The sequence below is a fragment of the Drosophila eugracilis genome, unplaced genomic scaffold (genome assembly GCF_018153835.1).
Source record: "Drosophila eugracilis isolate 14026-0451.02 unplaced genomic scaffold, ASM1815383v1 contig_445, whole genome shotgun sequence".
In the NCBI taxonomy this organism is placed as follows: Eukaryota; Metazoa; Arthropoda; class Insecta; order Diptera; family Drosophilidae; genus Drosophila; species Drosophila eugracilis.
The window spans coordinates 392,522-408,938 of record NW_024573311.1 but is presented as its reverse complement, the minus strand read 5'-3'; the positions used below and the strand labels follow the sequence as shown (position 1 = coordinate 408,938).

Sequence of the window (16,417 nt, the reverse complement as noted above, 5' to 3'; positions counted from 1 at the left end):
TATAAATCAAATTATTTATTACTTTAACTTATGGGGTTTTTTAATTTGCTATATATAAATACTTAATGAGTAATTAATTATATTAGATCAAAGGTTAAGAATAGTTTTTCACATTACCTAATTTTTGCACCACCTGGCAGGGAATAATGCTATTTGTACAACAGCAGATCGGATGCACTTAATAGTTTTAGTTTGTGTGAGTCTCAGGATGTATTAAGTTAAATAAGCAATTTCAAGACTTTTAATTTATTTAACACTCTTTATTTTTCTGACATCCATATTCCTTACCAGCTTGTAGCATCTAAGAAATGCTTAACTGTCCTTAGGAACATTCTCTTTATTATTTAAAATAAAACTTACCCTTTGAGTCGTATAATTTAGTCTGCAATTTGAACATTAAAGAAATGAAACTGATAAAAATATTCTACATTTATTCATCTATTTTAAAGTTTTTAAATATCTAAGGATTCGATGGCCATCATTCTTAATTTAATTCCGAATACCCTTAATATGATTTAAAACTCTGTTCATCGCTAGTTCACATGCTTATCGATAGGCAATGTTTTGGTTTTGGTTGTGTTCGGCATAAAAATATATTTTTCATGCTGATTTTACGACAATTAAAAAGCGTTCTTCGTTTGGCAAGTTGTGAATTAAATAAGTTGATGGATAAGTAAATTCATTAAACTGAAACTTGGACTCATATGTGTTTTTGTGTTGAGTGCTATAGTGAGCGCACGTGTTGATTTACTTGTTGTTGTTACACTTTTAGCGGTTTGTAGACATTGTACAAAATCAGCAGCGAGTCAACGAATGTAAACAATTCTCGTGGTTCACGAAAATGCAAAATATCAAATCTATGCGAAATGCTCAGACACAGCATGGAGATTCTACGACGGTGGACGTGGAAAATATATTTCTGCACCGTAACATGTTGTCCACAAATTCGATCTTAGGGACAAATATCAACGATCAACAGCAGGCGGCCGAAAGTGTTTGGTTTCCAGATGATAATGTTACAGATCATAATCACAAGTCCGTTCCACCGGTAAGATATGGTTTTAAGAAAATTTAGAAATATTTTATTACTATAAGCTAAAAATAATTTATTTAAAAAATCGAAAAAATTGATTTGATCATCTGTTGAGAATATTTCGATTTGTAGGAAACTTTTCTGATCTTATGGATCAGGATATCTTATATGTATATGATTTATATTTTATGAATTTATGTTTGTATGGAGTTACATTTTTTTTAAATACGTACTATCTGAAAGTTATGTCATATTTTACATTTGTTAATTAAGCTGGACTAAAAATTTTTTCCTGTTCAAATTGTTTCAATATTTTAACAGTTTTTTAGACATAATAAGTTTTTTTTTCAGTGTACACAACTACCATATTTAAATTCATACTTGCGTTTCAACCGACACTTGCATCATTTAAATAGTGTATACATATTTGCTTACTGTGGCTCCCACTCCATTATTAATTCCCATTTATTTACCCATTTTATCGCGCTCTGTCAGCAAGGAAATCGCGGTGGCGACCAGCTATCTATGTAGCTTTCTAACTTTGACCGATTCGCAGCTAGTAAAAGGGCATATTTATCTTGGGGGAATCGAATACCCAAAACAATTTGGTCGGGTCTGTTCGCAAATGTGTGGATTCCTGTCCTTACTTATGCAGTATTATTGGTGTCAGGGGAAATTTCAATGCAGCAGCTCCAATCGCACACTTAAAACTTAATTAAAAAGCTAATCAGGGACTCTAGCAAATGCAATTTGCTGCATTAATTTAAACAATTAATTAAAGATGAATTAAGGGTCAATTTGAGACCGCATGGAATGGACTCATATTGGCTTTAAGCTTAAGATGAAACCTTGATTAATTTACCTAAAGAGTTTTGTAATATTATAGTAACCTGTACCTGTAAAGTGCAAGCCCTAATGTTTGTTATTTTATGAAATACTCGTGTAGGTGTTAGAATTAACTTTGAAAAAAACCTGTTACTTTTTTATAAAAAGCTTGAAAAACATGCTCGCCCACAACAAAAAGGTTTGTTTGTTTGATGTTAAAAGTGGTGGGTTTGCTTAAAGAATTTCAGTTAATTTTAAACTAATTAATAATTACCAATAACAAAGCAAATAAAAATAAAACAAACTTGTAGCCGTAATTGAAACATTATCGCGGGATGGCAACACATTCGCGTGCGAAAATAAGCTCATTTCAGTTTTATTCTATTATCTTAAAGTTTCGAAAGTCATAAAAATGGATATAAACATGTGGTGGAACGAAATGTAGTCGTGTACCTGGAGATTTAAACTTCTTTTTACGAGACTTTGAGTCACAAATGCCCCAATAAACGAGACTGCAGTGGCTGCAGAGTCAACGTTCTGCCTGCATAGAAATTTAAAGCCACCCTTAGGCGTCAGTACATTCTTAAAAATTTAGGGCTCTGCTAAGATGTGCAACAAAAACCAGATTTTAGACAAAACCCTTAATGGCCCACAAAAACCGAGCATACAAGTTTCGGGCTCTTTGTTTGCTGGTTTCTACCTCAACGTACGTGACAGTGGCAAATGGCCTTAAATATGCCGGCGATTATTTAGCTTTACTTTATGGTCCTGCTAGACCTGCTACACTATTTTTATTCCTTTCGCTAATTAAACAATCAATAAACTAAACACCAGGCGGGTTTATGGATCCATGTTATTCAGATTTACATAAGGTACACAATACATTTAGGGCTATGGCAATGAAGGTGGGGGGGTTGAGATACAGTTGTTTGCGCACGCAAGGAGTTAAGTTATGTGTGGGACCAACTGGACGGGCAGACGGACACGTTTCACTTACCTTCGTATATTTTACCACGGATTTGTCATAATTAGTTCTCTCCCGGACGAAACGGCCTTTTTTGGTGAGGGGGAAGGCCTCTGCGGGTTCTCTAGTGTCCCGCCATCGCAGTGGTTTCCTAACGAGCTACTTTTGTCAAGTTGGTCTGCAGCTAAGCTGGTCGTGATGTTTCCGCAATTATTAGTGTCAGTGCCTCCTGCTTTCAGGCGGGTATCTAAGTGCGGTCCTCATTGTTTCCGCGATGCGCCTTTTGGGCCAGTCGTTTTTTATAATTCTTACAATACCATGTAAACACACATTACAAAAAACTGTCGTGGCAAAAGGATACTAGGTGCATTAAAAAGGAAATCCCTCTAAGACTTGGTCTAGTGCACTCCTTTTTTTCCATTCCACCGACTGTCTTGTAACATCAAACTGTGGAATTAAGAAGACAAACAGTTGGTTTTGGTTAAGTGGCTTTGCGGATCAGGCACAGATATTGTTTTTAAATCTTTCAGGAAGAACCAGATAGTTTATAAGTACCACTGAGATCAATACAAAATGTATTTGTTATTTATTTTATCCTTAAAAAAACTTAATTCATTTTTAATTTTAAAATTTATATAAAAACCTAAAGTGTTAAACATTGGAGATTTTTGAATTCTTCAAAGCGCCAATCAATCAAATAACAAGGTTGCCATCTAGTGAAATAAAAATAATATGGCAAGGTAGAGTATTCTACCAGTATTTGACTACCAAGATGTGAATGTAAATAAGATTTGCTTAGACAGACGCGGCAGTCGAAATGTAAGTATAGGATATTTCTTTTAAGTTTTTAATATATTTGAGACTTTAATTAAAGGGGAAAGCACAGAACAGTCGAACAAGATGCCATTTTCCTAAAATTTATACAGAATCACAGGTATATTGTAAGAAATTCTACACGTGGCAACAATTTAAAAGTAAACTCGGCTTGGGCCGATCTTTCACGGGAACTCAACGCCCATGGGCCACCATGTAAATCGGCTGAGGAGTGGCGTAAGGTGAGTGGAATATCAAGTAGGGAATAAAAACCAAAATTTTGGTTAAATTTGGTTACAGAACTGGAAAGACTGGAAATGTTCAATCAATAAGAAGTGGACCGATAAAAACCGGCAACACAGACATGAACCAATGACGTCTACAGAGCAAGCACTCGCTATTATCATTCAGTCGAATAAATCAGCTGATGATAAGAATCTTACGACCTCTCCGTTCGCAAGGGTTGATATCTGGGAAGATGAAGACGGAAATCTTATTACTACGGAAGGATCTCAAAATATGATTAAAATAGAGACCACAGATAGCCCTAACTTTACCCAGACTAATGGCATCATCCCTAGGACTTCGGAGAGGATCAAAAGGAGGCGGTTCAAAAAGGGTACATTTCCGGGAGAATATTCAATCTTGAGCAACACACAAAAGAAAAGCAAAGTGGAATGTACGATAAAAAACAGAAAGGCGAAAACAGCTGTAGAACATTTTCCTAGAACCAAGAAATTAAAATCAACAGATGAGCTTTCGGACGATCCCTTAGTCCTAGAAAGTCCACCTAAAAAGAATAAAATTCAGCGAAGGAAAGCTGACACCAGCTTTAGGGAGAGTTTGGAGACTTCAAAAGATAAGGCAACACTTAAGGACATCGCAAATGAACTGCGCGAACTCAATGAAATTACTAAGTCCGCCTCAGAATCAATTATGTCTTTGGCGGCTAACATGTGCCATTTAATGGAAAAAGGTCTAGATGAGCGAATTAAACAAAATAAATTACTGAAAAAATTGTTGAATAAAAATAAATAAAATTAATTTATACATTTTACTTTACTACATTTGTGATCTAATCTCAGTATCCACAAATTCTTCTCACTTGTTTTATTCTTGTCTTCTGTCTATGTTTGCAAACTGACTGGAAGCGATTTGCTGGCAGACCAGTATCTAACAGAATACTGCAGGTTCGAAGTCAATTTTGCAGTTTTTTGTTTTTGTTTTTCCTTGCAATAAGGAAGAATACACAGACTGGGTGAAAATTATGCTAAGGCAGCAGAAAGAAAAGAAGAAATTGTTTGCACACAAACACCAGAAACAAGGCTCCTATGTGTTAAAAGCTGATAAGAGTTTCGTCTATATGTGATGGCTTAAGCACTTAATGCTTTCATATTTTATGCATCTTGACATAGTCCTGACATACGTTTTCAGCAAAATAAATGGGAAAACCAGTGGAGAAAAAAGGGCAACCAGTTTTAACAAGATAATATCATATTTAAAGTATTATAATTATTTTTCGGAAAACCTTACACTTTGAGAAGATTTGGATCAAAAATATGATTATAAATAATTATAACATTAAGAATTAAGAGATTATATTTAGTAAAAGTTTTATTAACTTTTTGAAAAATGCATTTCTTTTTTACAGATTTTGTTATCAGAAGAAAAGACGGAAGAACCACAATTACCGGAAAAACGAAAAGGCCAACAACTCAGATGACGAAAGCAATGTGAAAAAAATTAAATTAGATGCCAATGGGTTAAAAACCAAACGACCCGGGTTCAGTGAGGATAGATTTGAAGAAACATCGTATTATTTTGAAAATGGTATGTCGATTTTTAACTTTATTTAAAGTTTGTTTACTTAATTTTAAATATTTGAATATTATCTAGGACTTCGAAAGGTTTACCCCTATTTTTTCACATTCACGACATTTGCCAAAGGGCGTTGGGTTGACGAGAAAATTCTGGATGTATTTGTCCGTGAATTTCGAGCCGCTCCGCCCGAAGAATACGAGCGCAGCCTGGAAGCCGGAAAACTGACTGTTAATAACGAAAAAGTTCCTAAGGACTACAAAATCAAACACAATGATCTACTCGCCAATGTTGTACATAGGTATGTATTTTTAGGAAACTTTCATTTAAATATGCACACATTTGTATTATAGACACGAAGTCCCTGTTACTTCACAGCCCATCAAGATAGTGTACATGGACAAGGATATTGTGGTTGTAAACAAACCGGCATCTATACCAGTAGGTATTCATTATTTTTAAAAGAAAATCTGATCTTAATTTAAATTATTTTTAAGGTCCACCCGTGTGGGCGATATAGGCATAATACTGTGGTTTTCATTTTGGCCAAGGAGCATAACATGAAGAACCTGAGGACCATACACAGGTTGGATCGACTAACATCTGGTCTTCTTTTGTTTGGGCGTACTTCAGAAAGAGCCCGAGAGTTGGAGCTTCAAATCCGAACTAGACAAGTACACAAGGAATATGTATGCCGTGTAGAGGGACGATTTCCAGAGTAAGTCTTATTCATTTATCTTTCATCTGATTATATTTATATAATTTTGTTTATTCTTTCAGTGGAATAGTTGAATGCCATGAGAAAATAGATGTTGTAAGCTACAAAATTGGTGTGTGTAAGGTTTCACCTAAGGGTAAGGACTGTAAAACGACGTTTCAAAGAATTGGAGAAGTGGGTGATGATAGCATTGTTCTATGCAAACCACTCACAGGACGAATGCATCAAATAAGAGTACATTTACAATTTTTGGGTAGGTCAGAATATAATTATCCATAGGAGCCTTACTTATTGTAAGTTTGTTTACAGGTTATCCTATATCAAATGATCCTTTATACAACCACGAAGTCTTTGGTCCCTTAAAAGGTCGAGGAGGAGACATCGGAGGAATAACCGAGGATCAGTTGATCAAAAATCTTATTAGCATTCATAATGCCGAAAATTGGTTAGGTCTGGAAGGAGAACAAATTGCGACAAGGGAAAGCAATGTTGATCTAAAAATTACTTCAAAAGTAGAAGTAGTTAACGATCCTGAAGCCATGACTGGGTCTTTAACAACAAATGAGTCCAACAATGATGTTAGTTCGTAATAACATTAATATATGATTTGATAATGAAAATATTTTATACCCGATTTTACAGGCTGCCACCCAAACTTGCTATGAAGAACCAGATAGGTCCTTTGACTCAAAAAAGACAACTTCGGATCCGCATTGTCCTGAATGCAAAGTCAACTACAGAGACCCTGGGCCAAAAGATCTTATAATGTTCCTACATGCTTGGAAATACAAGGTCAGTTTTAAGTACTTTTATATTTCAGAAATCTAATTTATTCAATAACTCATTACAGGGCGTCGGTTGGGAGTACCAAACAGAACTGCCAGAATGGGCTTGTAAATCGGATATTGACTACGATCAGTTGTAAATCAATAAATTCTTTTTAAATGTAAAGCTTAAATACAAAGTTTATCATTTTTAAAATAATAATTTACTTTGGAAAATTTAAAACCCACGGTCACGAAATTAATGAAGAAGAATAGCATTGACTTATTTGACAAAATTAAATTTGTATTCTTAAAATGTTTGAAAATTTGTGTTTTTTACTATGTTTGCCCTTATTATCTGTTCAAAATCTGCAGTTGCAAAATAATACAATATTAGATATAAATCCTTACTTTCTATTGAATGATGGGTTTTTAAAATTTCATGATCGAAAGTCTAATAAAACAAAAAAAATTTTTTTTTTTATTAATTTTATTAAAAATTTTTTAGAGTTCCTTCTTTAATATGGTTTAACAATGGAAAAAGTGTTGAGAAGTACAAAGGAAGTCGAGACAAAAATGGGTTGAGGAATTTTGCTTCCGATATGATTTCTTCCAAAAATTCTTAATGTTCTGCTAATCGAAAGAAAGTTTCAAATATTGTTAAGTTCATACCTTTACTTAATTTCATTGCCAAGGTTTTAAAGTTATATATTTAAGAAGAATAAATGATATTGCCTCTGAAGCACATTAAAAAATTTGTTAATATTAAGTCAAGGTTGAATATAATGGACATTTTTAAATGGATAACGTATTCCAGAGTCCAACTAATACATATCGATTAATCGATTCCTATCAGAATAAGGGCTGTGCCATCTCTAATGGACATCTGGCGCAAACTAAATACAAAGCCTAAACAATTTACTCGAAATAATGATACATGATTTGATAATGGCTTGCTTAAGCCACAGTCCAAACGATTTAGGGATAAAGGCCTTTATGGTAAGTGAAAGTGTTCATAAGGAATAATTCCAAAATGTTATACGCCTATTTTCTAGGATACTACAGTTATTGAGCGATTTGTACATCCTTGCGAAAGAGAAATATTTATGGATATTTTAAAAATTATTAAAGTTTACCATGAAGTGGTTCAGTTTACAAATTCCTTCAGACCGCAAATAAATGCTGATGCCGGACTTCCAGGTATTACTATGATAATTGGGAATTATATATTAGTAAGTTATTAAAACTTCTTTCATAGATCATTCGCATAGCTACTACATGCTTAACTTTGTCAAAGGCATTGAAATTGCTCTTGAGGAGTATTATACCGAGATCAGTGGCCTAGAGTCTTATTGCTATGAGAAGAAGCGCACTTCGCTCACATGTGTTTACAATGCCCTCCAAATCCAGCTTCCTGTACTTGTTTTAATGAGGAACCTCATCATGGAGATTCAGGTGCGAAAACTGCAAGGATGCGCCATGCTCTATTACCTTTATCAACAGTCCGTCCAAGGAGACCTTCAATTGGAAAGAGTGATGGGGATGTAAGTTATAGTACATATGTATACAGTATTGCTTTTATAATAATCTATAATTCCATCTTACAGAATTATAAAGCCTGTTAAGAGAGCATTTTTCTCGAGTCTGGCCCACTGGCTTTTGTTTGGAGCGGTGAACGATATCCATTCGGAATTCTTCATAAAATGCATACAAGGCGATTCAACTGATAACAGCTCATGCGGAAAATCAGTTAGCAGCTCCTTACTGGTAAAGTTAACAAATTCCGAACATATCCTAATTTTAGTCATCAAGTTCCCATTTTTAGATCGCCGATAAGACACCCGAGGATTATATATGGCAGTACGAGATAAATTTAGAACAGCTGCCAGGATTTATGTCCATCATTGTGGCTGAAAAGGTCCTGTTTGTTGGACAAACAGTGCTAGTCTTTAAAATTCGGCAAAACGTTATCGCAAAGAACAAGTCCGACCAATTAGCAGTGAAACTGGCTGAAATGTCTCCTGATGATCTTTATGACCTGTGGAACGGCAAAGAAGCTGAGTTTTTCCAAATGGTTGAAGATCTTAGCAATGATGACACAATCAATGACTTCCGCATCGAAAATGTTATAAACGATATAAAGAAATATGTTAGCATGCGGCTCTCGGAGATTGCTATTAATGAAGTGGATCTTGAAAAACAAATGGGACTCATCAAAGACTTCTATTTGTTGGGCCGTGGAGAGTTCTACTTAGAGTTCTGCTGCCAACTAAATGGAACCATGGAAACTTATCGTGAGGAGCGTTTTAAAAACTTTACTAGATCATTTGAGGTATTATAAATAGCTTAATCAAGTTTAATATATAAAATTATGTTGTTTTTCATTAATTTAGCTTGCAGCTGCTGTCACAGGAACTTCAGATGACTTGGAGAAATTTTCACTCACTTACGTAAGAAGCACGGGTGAGCCAGAAGAAAGCTCCGACTTTCATATCCTGCAAGGTATCACACTAAAGTACACTTATGAGTGGCCTTTGAACCTGTTGTTCTCCCCAAAAGCTATCGAACGATATAACAAGATATTTCGATTTTTGTTGATTATTCGAACTTTTCAATACGAAATACAAAGGGTTTGGGCCAAGCAGACTTGGAAAGCAAAAAATTTGCCTAATCCTTTGGATAATAAAATCATTACTCTTCGCAATCATCTTATGTTCTTTCTAAACAACATGCAGTACTATATTCAAGTAGACGTACTTGAAAGTGAGTGTTCGTAGTTTTGTAAAACGCTGGTTTTTAACGAATCCATTTTTTACAGGCCAATTCAGTATTCTGATGAATGTGATAAAAAGCAAGGCTGATTTTGAGGAAATACAAAGGGCTCATACGGTTTTTTTGGCTAATGTTCTTTCACAATGTTTCTTGCTTTCCGAATCAAAGGAAAGTCAAATGAATATCTCAGGATGTCAATCCCAAAATCCCATTTACGGAACCCTTCTTAAACTCTTTGGTATTTGCGATAAGTTCGCACACATGAATCAGACAAAAGATCCACCTGATGACTTTATGGGAGAAATCGACAGTCTTAACGAAAGGTAAGTTTTCAAATGTTTAAGTCTTCACAATAACACATATTTTTATTTAATAAGGCATGTGTCAATCATTAATTTATTTTTTCAAGTATTGTAATTAATAATAATAAAACTTTGTTTTTTACAGTTTTGGTGTTCAAATTGCGAGCCTTATACAACTATTTGTTGATGTCAAATCAGCATCTTGCTTGGGTCCGCTTTCTCAACTTCTTTTGCGATTAGACTTTAATCATTGGTTTAGTACCAACCATACGGCAGGATCCAAATAAACGATAAGTGTCGTTATTTAAAGTTGTAAACGTTTGATATCTTCTATCCGAAAGTCGCTCCTGAAAATATAAAAAATAAAATTGAGAAAATGTTAAAGTTTAAAAATAGTCAACTGCTACCTTAATGTTAAAAATGTGCGAACTTCGTTAGGCGTTAAGTGCCAAGATGACATCTCTTTGTTATTCTCGGGATTCCAGTATTCAGAGAGCTCAGATATCTTATCCAGATTCAAAAGCGTGGCAATTTGAGAGATCCGTGTCATCTTATCTCTCACCGACCAGGATGTAGCCCCTGTTAAATAACTGCCCAAAGCACGGACCTCCTGATCAAGCACCAGACCGCCGAGCTTTTGAAAAGAAAGGAGTTAATTTATGTAAAAAAATTAATTTTTGAAAAACTTACTCTGTTAAAACTGATTTTTTTAATAGCTCGCTCTAATTGAATAGTTACTTCGGTCGCCAAAATACTGACAAGAGCATCGTAGTTCCGTGGACTCAATGAGTTCTTAAAGGAGTTTAGAAGGCCATCCAACTGTACTATGAAAAATTGCACAAACGTTTCTCCAGCCTCGTAAGCAGCAAGTTCCTCCTGTAAAAAAAATGCAATAAGTTTTTGCAGTGATTTAAATTACAGATCCTACCTCATTTAAATTGTGACTGTAATTCAAGAACTGATTAATCCAAGGATTGAGGCGTGGCTTTATAACACTAGATCTTAGCTGCTGCATTCCGAAATCAACAGTGGCTTTTAAAGCATCCCGTACAGCTTTGAGTTCTGTAAGGCAGCTGTCAAGCAATTGACGCTCAACTGATGTCGTTTGTGGAAATGTGCCAGCAATTTCCTGTTCCATGGTCTGCCACAGTGTCTCAATATACTCTGTTGATATGTCGGCATTGTTTAACTGAACCAGGAAATTGGCTCGGCCCCGATCGGCATCGCTGGAATGTAGTTTTCCCTGTTGCAGGGTCGTTTGAATAGCATTATAAGCTTGGGCCAAGTCGATATAGCCAGATGGATAACCGCTTTTCAAGGGAGCTTTAAGTGCAGATACAAAATCACCATCTAGACAGGCAGCCACGTTGTTGATCACAGCGCATGTTCCGTTTATCGACTGCGTTGTTAAAGCCCTCCGAATTGATTTGCGAAGGATAAAGAAAACATCGTCCACCATGGATGAACACTGTTGACCAGATTCATAGGTATCTAGACCAATGGCTTTAAGAACGCTTTCCTCCATGAAATACCTGAATACCAATTCAAATACAATGAAAACTATTTTGAGAATTTAACAATATTCAAAACCTACCTTTCCAGGAGCAAATATGTACTCAGAATTTCTTGCATTTGGCGGCGCAAGTCGGAGTTCTTCATTATCCTTTCGTAGCGTTCCATTATTTCAATCTGCTCTTTTTCTGGCACACACGTTTCTATATGAACCTGCAAGCGTCGTCGCATAAATCGGAAATACAGCTCGACTCTGGCATGCATGACGGTTATTTCAGCTATAATGGCATCGATTTCCTTCGGGTTTAGTTTGTCCACTGATCCACCAGACGGCTTCCGATAATGACCCAGAGCCTGAATACTGTTGCTTCCGACATTTCCGCCGCTTGCCGACCGCTGAGTGGCTTCATTCACCTGCTTGCTACGGTACTGGATCTGCCTGTTCTTGTTGAACTCCAGCAGCAGATTCTTTACCTCAGCATCGCATTCGTGCTGCAAAATAGCCACCATGTCAATTAGGGATGACGATCTGTAGAGTATTCATATAAATAAACAAGTTTCTTTGCTTTATGCGTAACCTACGCTTGTCCATAAAATGCTTCAATTATAGGCTGATTGACTTCCACTACCCGTGCAAAGTTCTCTAGAATGGCAGTCAACCGATCTGCGTAGGCCAATTGCAGGCGTGATTCAGCCTTGGCTATGTCCTGGGCGTTTCGCAGTTCTTTTTGCGCCTTGTTAGCCAGCTTCTGGCAAATGTAGACAGAAAACTTTTCGATACCAATGCGATGACAACCGACAAGGGGGAAGATTTTGAAAAATCTTTCCACAGATGCCAAATCATCAGCTTTAACGGCTTCGTCGAATCGCTTAGCAATAAGGACACGAGTTTTTCAGTGGCATCCTCCAAAGTCTTGACCGCATCGCTCACTGATGTTATGGAGCCCTGAACGTCATCGGCAGTGCGCTGCAAAAGCTGCTGATCCATCGCCAGGAAGCGGGCGATATGGGTTGCGCTTTTTTCGTAGTCCTCTTCGCCGATGGCTTTGACCACACCCTGACTGCACAAGTGCAGATCGATAAGATCGTGCACCCGCTGTTGGCACTCGGACGCCCGACACCTTGCCAAATCCAATCGGCGCACCTTAGCACTAACCGACTCGGCCAACTGGGCAGTGTTTACAATCTGGTCGTTAAGCTTGTTAGAATCACTGTCCACGGTGTGAAGCAGCGCCAGCGATCTTCCAATGCCACTCATTTTGGATTCTATCTGGCATTGCTTAGCCAGCAGAGATTCCAGTTTTTCGTTGACTTTAGCCTAAAATAGAATAAAACCATTAAACCCAACCGGAATGTTATTATAACAAGCAAATACCTCTTCTTCGGCAATCCGCTGCAATGCTTTATCCACCTGTCCATTTGTGCTAATGTCCAGTTCGCCCAACTGCTCAAGAACACTCATCCTGAAATCGTTGGTCCGGATTTCCGGATCTTCTATACTATTATTCCTATTTTCCCAATTGGAGGAATGATCTGATACGTGGAAAAATTTGTTTTGCTTTAAATAGCGATGGGATACCTACGATACTAGAGTATCGGAATGTAGTATATCGATATTTTCAAACTGCTGGCAATGCTGTTTAGTTGGCGCTATTGTTAAGGGAATAGGAATTTTAAAATGAAAAAAAAAACATTTGAATATTTTTCTATACTGAAAAAGTTATTTATTAATTGTTTTTAAAGAGCTGTATTACAAGATTTTTTTACGTGTTAACTACAGTCATGACTGCATTTTCAATTAAACAGCTTCATTAATTCCTTAGTAAAGACATTATTGCCCGTAGGATAGTACAAGAGACCAGATCCCAAATGCAACTGAGTACGGGCACTCTGATAAGCAGCTGATGTGAAATTCAAAGCCCAACAAAAGTATTGATTTGCAATAGCAGTAGGATTAGATTAGCGTAGGATTCCGATACCTAAGTTTTGGCGTAGTCATGGATTTCACGGGCTTTGAAGTGCGAAAGGTAGGTTGAAAACCGGATCAAGATCAAGTAAAACCCACGATATCCTTTCATATCCTTTCCAGTGCCCACCGACTGCCATGTACATTCCTAACTTTATAACTTCTGAGGAAGAGCAGCGAATCCTGAGCCACATAGAACGGACTCCTAAGCCCCGATGGACGCAGCTGCTTAACCGCCGACTGGTCAATTACGGCGGAGTGCCGCATCCTAACGGTATGATTGCCGAGGAGATTCCCGAATGGCTGCAGAGCTATGTGGACAAGGTGAACAATCTAGGAGTTTTCGAATCGCAGAACGCCAATCATGTCCTAGTCAACGAATATTTACCGGGCCAGGGAATATTACCGCACACGGATGGTCCTCTGTTCTATCCGATCATATCGACTATTTCTTGTGGTGCTCACACCGTGCTTGAGTTTGCCAAAAGAGAGGACAGCACTTTTGAACCAAATGCCGAGGAAGACCAGCTGGCGACCCCTCGTGAGGTTCTCTTCAAACTGCTTCTGGAGCCGCGTAGCTTGCTCATCCTGAAGGATACACTATATAGTGACTATCTGCACGCCATTGCAGAGACCAGCGAGGATGTGCTCTGCGATCGCATTTGCAACTATGATCTATGCGAGAACACCTATAAGATTGGGGATCACTTAATACGCCGTTCTCCACGCATTTCCTTGACAATCCGCAACGTGCCCAAGACCAGCAAAATGAAGCTCAAGTTCTGCTAGGTCCCCGCATTCCGCACTTAGATGTTGCTTTACCATTGATTACAGATTACACTGATGTTGACTAACCGCACGTTAAACGAACCCACTGAAGGGATCCATGGGATCCACGGACTATGATAATCTGCAACCTGAATCTTCCGCTAGATGTTTAAGCACTCGCACTAGCACACTAGCTCGCAAGCAATCAACGTTGGCCCACACAAAAGTGCTTTATTTATACCGTTAACATTGTGTACATATATATAAATGTTTGTATTACGTATTACGGAGCAATAAGTTGGCCTAATCGGTGGACAGACTGGAGCTTTATCCTTAGATTCCAGCTGTCCGCCGGCGGCCCTTAGATTTAGTTACGCGAGCAATTGTTGGGAGCAATCAATGGTTAAGATTTGTGAAGTATGTGGTTATTTATATAGGTATTTTGTCAACTGATTTTGATTATGATTGACTTAAAGGTTTTAAGGTGTCATGGAAACATATTAGATCTGATCCCAAAGCTAAAAGAAGTTACTATAGTAAGATTATTTCTGACTGACAAATTTACTATGGTGTTCCTTTTAAATTTTATAAGTGTTCCTTTAAAAGACATCGCACATAAATAGTTTGCCAGTCTGAACTGTAAGGGAATGACTAAAAATTTCACAGACTTAAGGAAATCATAATGGTTATCAGTTATCGGAATACCTTTTATATGTATGTTGAATGGAGCATGCAGCACACTGAGTACTCTTTTCGTATGCTCCATGCTCCAGCCTCCCGTGTCGAAGTGTATTTTTGTAACCGTTTTTTCCACCGCGCACCGCAAAAAGAGCGAAGAGTTGCCAATAAACGTTATGGTCCACCCACTGATCCTGTAATCCTTTTCATCCGTTAGGCTTCCGTCTCCTGCCACTCCAGCCGGAATTCGCGTTCAAAGACCAGGCGGTCGTACAGTCGCACCTCGCTGATCCTCGCCGAGATGTCCAGCCGTAGTTCACTGACTGCAAGGTGAAAGTTCTGGCGCACAGTTCGCTGTTTGTCCGGCGTCAACTGGTTAAGTGGTTTTCGAAAGATGCTTATGATGCGCTGCAGATGATACTCCACGCTGGCACAGCGACCGATGCACACCCACAAGTTCTCCGGATCGTGAATGTTGGCCGGAAAACGAGTTCTCTGATCGAAAGGCGCCTTGCCAGATAGCAAAGCTCTCACCTCCGCCACGATTTCTTGGTGCGTCCTTAGATCCCTAGTGCTCAGGGTGGTAAACTCGTACTTGTCGCAGAAGTACATCAGTTCAGAAATGACCACCCAGGACTGGGAGCAGAGGGTGGCATGCTGATTAGACCAATTGGAGTATCCAGCCTGACTGGAGGTCTTGGTGGCTACAGCAGTGCTGGATGACGAACTAGAATTGGGTGTCGGTGAGGTGCTTTTGGGACTTGTCGTCTTGGGCTTGGGCGTATCCAAGCCGTTTGTAGATCTTCTCTCTGTACGCTGAAGTTGTTCCATTTCCCGTTCATGCTCTCGGGCCCTGAGATAAGCCTCCTTCTTCTGCTGCAGCTCCTGTAATTTGGTCATCTTTGGTGGCGAGGTGGTTTTTGCGAAAATCGAAGGAGGAGCAGGCGTAGGAGCAACCGGCTCGCTATCTGTGTGAGCAATAGTAGATCCGTTTGTATCCGACGATACACTGCGTCCGTACTTGGCCCGATAGCGCTCCAGCGTGTCCAGCGAGAAGCTGAGCTCCTTCTTGATGGCCTTCTGCATGGTTTGGTTTTCTAGTTTTATGTAATCACCTTGGATGTTTCGGTGCTTCGAAGTGCACGCGTTCCCTTCGAGATTTTACAAGCGAATGCGAGCGAACATTCCGCGTAAAGAGAGACCGATCTCTTTATTTTTATCTTTTATCAATCGGCGGCGAGCCATGTGCACTTTATTTCGGTCTCTGCCAATACATTTTGATTCGCACACGAATGCGTATGGATACGTTTGGATTTGAAGCACCATTTAAAAGATTTACAGATGCACAATCTGCAGATACACAAATGCCGAACGCACTTTTTGGGGGAACTTATGACGAAATGAACGAAATTCTTCATTGGTTTAAATCAGACCAAGGTTAGAATCAAAGCAGCAAAGGATTTTTGCAGAATCTTTCTAATTTT

The 16,417-nt window shown here is 38.1% G+C and overlaps 5 protein-coding genes across 5 annotated transcripts; 3 read left to right on the top strand and 2 right to left on the bottom strand.

The window, feature by feature from the left end:
- The first annotated feature begins 553 nt into the window (after positions 1–553).
- LOC108110915 (RNA pseudouridylate synthase domain-containing protein 2) lies at positions 554–7,253 on the top strand. Its single transcript, XM_017220183.2, is given in 11 exon segments — positions 554–641; positions 773–1,048; positions 5,287–5,337; positions 5,339–5,465; positions 5,532–5,754; positions 5,807–5,894; positions 5,951–6,171; positions 6,234–6,424; positions 6,481–6,749; positions 6,814–6,963; positions 7,022–7,253. Coding segments are annotated over 11 exon segments (1,710 nt in total). The 5' UTR covers positions 554–602; the 3' UTR covers positions 7,097–7,253.
- Positions 7,254–7,519: 266 nt separating this feature from the next.
- LOC108110914 (gamma-tubulin complex component 4 homolog) lies at positions 7,520–10,296 on the top strand. The gene is made up of 8 exons (XM_017220181.2): positions 7,520–7,934; positions 7,991–8,135; positions 8,194–8,479; positions 8,543–8,702; positions 8,761–9,267; positions 9,329–9,698; positions 9,754–10,030; positions 10,155–10,296. The coding sequence occupies exons 1-8, from the start codon at positions 7,866–7,868 to the stop codon at positions 10,294–10,296; spliced, it is 1,956 nt and encodes a 651-aa protein (XP_017075670.2). The 5' UTR covers positions 7,520–7,865.
- Positions 10,244–13,083, bottom strand: LOC108110913 (conserved oligomeric Golgi complex subunit 4). The gene is given in 8 exon segments (XM_017220180.2): positions 10,244–10,356; positions 10,417–10,643; positions 10,700–10,885; positions 10,938–11,541; positions 11,604–12,050; positions 12,104–12,416; positions 12,419–12,839; positions 12,897–13,083. Coding segments are annotated over 8 exon segments (2,328 nt in total). The 5' UTR covers positions 12,984–13,083; the 3' UTR covers positions 10,244–10,313.
- A 329-nt stretch (positions 13,084–13,412) lies between these two features.
- Positions 13,413–15,121, top strand: LOC108111178 (alpha-ketoglutarate-dependent dioxygenase alkB homolog 6). The gene is made up of 2 exons (XM_017220558.2): positions 13,413–13,548; positions 13,611–15,121. Exons 1-2 carry the CDS (start codon positions 13,519–13,521, stop codon positions 14,274–14,276), a joined length of 696 nt encoding a protein of 231 aa, XP_017076047.1. The 5' UTR covers positions 13,413–13,518; the 3' UTR covers positions 14,277–15,121.
- On the bottom strand, positions 14,463–16,158 carry LOC108111177. Its single transcript, XM_017220557.2, has one exon. The coding sequence runs from the start codon at positions 16,017–16,019 to the stop codon at positions 15,147–15,149; it is 873 nt and encodes a 290-aa protein (XP_017076046.2). The 5' UTR covers positions 16,020–16,158; the 3' UTR covers positions 14,463–15,146.
- Positions 16,159–16,417: the final 259 nt, after the last annotated feature.